General features: G+C 39.7%; 1 protein-coding gene across 1 annotated transcript; it reads right to left on the bottom strand.

Moving 5' to 3' along the window:
- Nucleotides 1–2,840: 2,840 nt before the first annotated feature.
- On the bottom strand, nt 2,841–5,535 carry EHD4 (EH domain containing 4; the record flags this gene model as incomplete). The annotated part of the gene is made up of 2 exons (XM_018560051.1): nt 2,841–3,452; nt 5,371–5,535. Coding segments are annotated over 2 exons (702 nt in total), but the record flags the coding sequence as incomplete, so codon positions are not given.
- Between the last annotated feature and the right edge of the window lie 605 nt (nt 5,536–6,140).

Below are 6,140 nucleotides of genomic sequence, written 5' to 3'. Positions count from 1 at the left end.
GTAAGGGAAAACTTTGTGCAGATGCAAATTCTGCCGCACAAGCTATATTATTCCAGCGAAGAGCACAGAGGATGTGCACAGCGATCCAAATGAATGTTAAGGAGAACTATGAGGTGAGTGCTTTTCACTCACCTCATAGTTCTAGCCGACCTGTGACAATGAAACTGTCACAGGTCGGCTCAGTAGATCGGGAGGTGAGCGAACACATTTGTCGGGATCCGCTTCAGCTGCGGCGTCTCAGTATACCACGAGCTACAGCTCACGGTATACTGAGCCTAGGGTGACGGGAGGACGCTAGTTTGTGTCCTCCCGTTACCCTAAGGAGAACTATGGGGAAAAGCCTTAACCCCATAGTTCTCCTTTAAGGCTTGGATTTGGCACTATTAATCTTAGACTGGTGAAAGATTAAAAGAGGTTTGCTGAATTTGGCACATTGCTATATACACACACACAATCATAATTTTTTTTTTTAAACAAAGACAGGGTGGGTGCTCTGTGTAGTACTGATTTATTAAATGGTTTAAAAAAAAAGAGAAGCTACTCACAAACTTAGCAACATGTAAAGCTTGTCAAAAGATTCCAAGATAGAGTGATAGTCTGAATGAATAATCCAAACGAATGTCCGTAGTCCTCAGTCCGATAGACGCTGGCAACGGCTGTGGGTAGAGTGGTTGACGCGTTTCCTGGGGCATGCCCCTTTCATCAGAACCTCGTGAGCGGAGAACGCTAGCTAGCTCAGTGTGCCCCAGGAAACGCGTCAATCACTATGCCCACAGCCAATGCCGGCGTCTATCAACTCTGACTAAGGACGTTCGTTTGGATTATTCATTCAGACTATCACTCTATCTTGGACTCTTTTGACAAGCTTTACATGCCGCTACGTTTGGCTTCTCCTGTTTTTAAAACTATTTAATAAATCAGTACTACACAGGGTGGGCGCTCTGTCTTTGCTTTTTGAATGTTTGGACAAGAGCTTTTCAATCTGAGGAGGAGCAGCACCCCTGGGTCAGTCTAATTGACAAGTGGAATAATTGTTGGCTGGCTGTCAGCGCCAGAGGAACTTTGATAGATATATATATATACATACACACACACACACACACACACACACATTTATTTTATTTTTTTTGTATCAGGGCGAGTCATCACACAAAATTAGCAAAACAAATATTTTATTGTTTATATGTGGGGGGGAAAAAACCACGATAAAATTAGGCATTCCAGGTATTTAGAGGGCATAAACATCTTTATTTTATGTATTAGATTTTTATATATTAGATACATTAATAGTAAAAGAAAAAAAAATCTAATTGTGTTAAACCAATAAAAAGCAATGTTTAGTGCAGAAGTGGAAAAGATTTAAATACAGACAAAAAAATATATGTATACAATAAGGCTGGTCCCATCTTCGGCTTAACATGTTCCAGTTATTCCCTAATTCACAACAGCCATTATTTCTTTAAAATACTAATTCTTTTTTGTGAATTCCTTTAAAACATAGTTTCTATATACACTGATCTATTATAATAAAAAAATCTTGTAGGTTTTTGTTTTTTTTAACATCTACATAGAATAACAAACCATGCTGCCGCCTAGTGGTAGCAACTGGAATGGTGCAATCTTTGCACAAATAAAGAAGCTTGAGATGGTAAATTATACTATACAGTGTTTACCCCAGCTCAGATCTGAAGATATGTCTGTGAAGGTTCTCATTCATCCAGGTCATGATATATCTGTAAAAAATAAGACAACTAGACTTGCTGTAATTTTTCTTGAAGACGTTTCACTGGTCATCCAACCAGCTTTCTAAATTCAGAATGACTTGTACAAAAAAATTATCTGCAATTATGCAAATGCAATCAACACCTGGTTGCGACTAACAGATTATGTGGATTGGAGCAACATTCACCATATTTATTCCCAGATAATTTTTGTACAAGTCATTCTGAATTGAGAAAGCTGGTTGGTTGCCGTCTTCAAGAAAAATACAGCAATTCCAGTTGCCTTGACTTATTTTTTTACAGATGGATCTGAAGATAGTTTCTAAAGCAGAACTCCAGGCAAACAGCTAAATACAATGCCAAAGCATTTGTAATTCTGTTCAGCTATCCTTGTGATGCTTACACCCCTGCCAAGCGGTATACCAGGCAGGTGACACCCTTATTTTCTGGCTCAGGTTTGTGGGTTCCTATGTCACCTCACTGCACAAGGAATTATAATCTGTCCACTGATCAGGGAGGTGACCCAGGCTGCAGTAAAGCTGAACCAGGAAGTCATAAAGTGATCTCCCCAGATGGAGTGTAACACAAGTGTGTGAACAGAATTACAATTAGTTTGAAAGGAAAACTAGTTCACAGATCTGTATTTAAACTGTGCATTTAGCTTCTTACCTGGGAGTTGTTGTTTTTTAACAGTGTTTACTGCAAAGGCATCGAACAATCTACAGGCGTTATTGACAACATTTAAAAGCAAAGATGATCATAGCAACCACTCGGGTTTGTCTTTTTACCAGTTAAGAGTAGAGATGATTGCAGACTAGTTGCTATGATTTACTGCACTCAGCAGGTGGGTCTACCAAATCCCATTTGTGTGTGTTTTAAATACTGGGATAGAGATTAGTATGTACACTTTGCCTTTGTGTGCAATTGCAGGTTTGTGGAAATATACAGCATGTACTGTATTTAAAGAACATTATATTTAGGACTTCCAGACCACAATAAGGTGTTGCTCATTTTCTGTAGTCTCAGAAGACCTATTCTATTGTTTAAATTAAATATCTGATTTAGAAGAGTACACAAGGGACATATTCTACAGAACCAAGTACTGTATACATAATAACAACAGGGTGTAAAATACTCTAAAACTCTTCTCTAGATTGTCGAGTTCTCCAGCTCTCAGAAAGTTATGATTCTTCTTCACTCAGAGTTGTGGACTGGCTTTCTCTGAGATGGAGGTATGAGGTGAGGGGGTAGGTCGTTGGGCAACTCAAAGCCCTCCAGCTTAATTTTAATAAGATGCTTTGCCAAGGCGAATTCCTCTTCATCCAACATTCCGTCCTGATCATTATCAGCCAACTTCCAGATTTTTCCCAGAACGCTATTTGGCAATTTTGAGCTCACCATCTCTTTCTTGGCATTAATTCCGGAGACCTTCCCATTTATCGGTGAGAGGGTATAAAAGATTTCATCATAAACAGGTTTGTCTCTGGCCACCACCCATTCTTCTTCTCCAGCACCCTCACCAGCTCCTTCTCCATAACCTTGGTTAAAGGGACCTTCATTGGTGCCCTCAAAAGCTCCGCCATGCACCATCTGTGGTGGCATACTGCTCTCTTCCTCGCGAATCAGATTCATCAGTGGCGCTATTTTATTGGCTAGCATGTTGTCTACGGACTCAATTAACTTGGGCTTCATAGCGTGAAACTTCGAAAAGTCATACAACTCTAGTTGTTGCTGTGGATGATAAACAAATGACAGCATTGAAATATTTTTCCCCAAATCATTTAAAGATTTTTTAATCTAGGGTTCATACATGCAAGCATCATAAAGGAGACATTTGTAAAACAGAAATCCAAATACAGGCACAGCATTTTGCATGATAATCACTTGAAGCTCTGGCTTTTGAACAATATAAAATCACTGCTCAGATGTGTTCTTTCCTACAACAAAAACAGCCTTTTTGTTGTAGGAAAGTCTGGTGTTTGGCTGTTATCAAAAACCCTGCCCTGGTATCTTGGAAAAACGTTTGGTCAATAATCCCATCACAAAGATAGTAAAACAAAATGGGGGAGTGCCATCGGGTAATAAAGTTCTTTGCTATTAGAAGGTCACATGTTGTTTAACAGGACTGTGTCCTATTTTTTTTGACCATTAAAGAAGTCCTGGTGCTGGGGCATAGTCCACTCCTGCATGGAGCATGGAGCATACACCGCCTCAAGCTAATAGACAGTGGCCATGGAACATACTTTAAAAAAAGCATTTAAGAGATAGTCTTTGTTGTCTTGTCCTGTGTATTCTTCTGTGCTCAACATAATTAGCGTGTACCAAAACCCCTGGTAAGCAATTATTTAATGAGTTGAAGGGCAAGTGTTTTAAAGCTGAACACGCCACATAAAGTGCACAAACAAAAACTTCCTTGACCATCCCCAACTGAGCCAAATCCTCCTTCATTTGTGACTCACATGCTCCCCCTCCAAGACACTGCATCTCACAGTAAGAGGGTTGCAGAAACAGAGGCTGTGTGCTCAATTCAGAAATCAGTGGGTAGGACTAGGTGTGGTCAGGCTTCTGATTGAGAAGCTAAAGGGTTGTGAATCAACAGTGACAATACGGATGTCCACACCGCCTGGCCTGCAACATTATCATCCCACTGTAGCGCAAGTAGGCATAGCCTAAATGAGAGTGGAGACTCTGCATTGAATCAAAGTGCATTACAGCATAATTGTCACACCACCACAGGAAGCAGCATAAGATGTTCTTTGCATGTTGACCAACAGGTCTACCCTTGTGAAGTGCCAGTGCAGCAAGCAGCTGGCCACCTGCCTTCTCTCTAACTATTTACCAGAAATGTGCTGAGTCAAGTAGAGTACACACAAAATGTTCCTAAATTTGACACTTAAACCCTGATTACCATCAACAGAACTCTAGCGAAGAAAACGTAATTGTGTATACCCACCCTAACATTATGAATACATGGCCCAACTATTTGATTGATTGGCTCATTGTATGCCTAATCTGTTGAGAAGACCATGTATTGAAAGTAGTTCACTCCAGCTTGGATAACAAAGCCATGGACAGTAGATTTAACTACAAGATGACTGAATGTGAATAGGATCATCATAATTCTTTTGTCTCTAAGAAACTGAATATTCGTCTTAGGTTCAGAAGATACAGATTTATCCAGTTTAGTTATACCAATATATGATGAAACATGTTAAAAATCAAGCCTTTCGACAGCTCTATGGCACGTAAAGTGGAATGGCCATACAACCATAAGTATGCTCAGTTCACAATCTTTACCATGATCCGAGCTCTGCCATTTCTGCTCCAGCAACCCGCAATGCAATGAGAGCCACTGAGCAGCCGAAAGTACATTGTACTGTGAAATGCCAAGGTTTGAGCATGCCAGTTTCTAACTTAGTTCTTGTTTGTGGACTACTGAGAAGAACTGCCTACATCTAAAAGGCATGCACAGGTACTGTTTGTAGCACGCGTTTAGGGAAATATTGATTGGAAATAAAAACCATTTAGCATGGATTCAACATTCCAAGCTCCATTTAGCATTCAACTTTCCAAGCTCTCAGAGATTAAATGGGCCTTTTCTCTCCTTTGGTTACATTTAGGTCTGGCATAGCACAAAACTGCTACCTACCTGCATTCGTTTGACTTCAGGAAAGTCCCCGGGGGAAATCTGATGTTCTCTCTGAATTTCCGTAAAGATTTCAGGCAGTCTGGCAATAAGCTCCTTCTTCTTTGCATCTTTTCCAAACATGGCCGGCATCTCTTTCTTCAGGTGACTGATAATATAAGCATGTACCTTTTGGGGGGGAAAACAAAGTACAAAGAGTTAAAAAAAAAAACAGTTTTAACTTCGGAAAAACAGTTTCAACTTCGGAATTAAAAATAAAAATGCTTTTGTTTAAAAAAAAAAAAAAAAAAGTACCCAGTGGCTGCCAGTACAATATTATACAATTGTTCTAAAATGTTCATAAAGTAATACTAGTTTCTCTGCTAGAAAAACAGGCGATATACACTCCCGGCCAAAAATATTGGCACCCCTGCATTTCTGTCAGATAATGCACCACTTCGTGCAGAAAATTGTTGCAATTACAAATGTTTAGGCATTCTCAAGTTTATTTCTCTTGTTTGTATTGGTATGACACAAAATTAACAGCCTTTTGACAAAGCAAAATTACATCTTTTTGGTAAAGCCCATCATTCTACTGTTTCCAGAAAAAGAAATGAGGCCGGTAAAGAAAAAAATAAATACAGTCCTATAGTCAAACATGGTGGAGGCTCACTGATTTTTTGGGGTTGCTTTGCTGCTTCAGGCACTGGATGTCTTGACTGTGTGCATGGCATTATGAAATCTGCATACTACCAAAAGAATTCTGGAGTTCAATGTAGGGCCCAGTGTCAGAA

The sequence above is a fragment of the Nanorana parkeri genome, unplaced genomic scaffold (assembly GCF_000935625.1).
Source record: "Nanorana parkeri isolate BGI_ZX_2015 unplaced genomic scaffold, ASM93562v1 scaffold430, whole genome shotgun sequence".
NCBI lineage: Eukaryota > Metazoa > Chordata > Amphibia > Anura > Dicroglossidae > Nanorana > Nanorana parkeri.
This window is presented reverse-complemented; position numbering and strand designations above follow the sequence as displayed.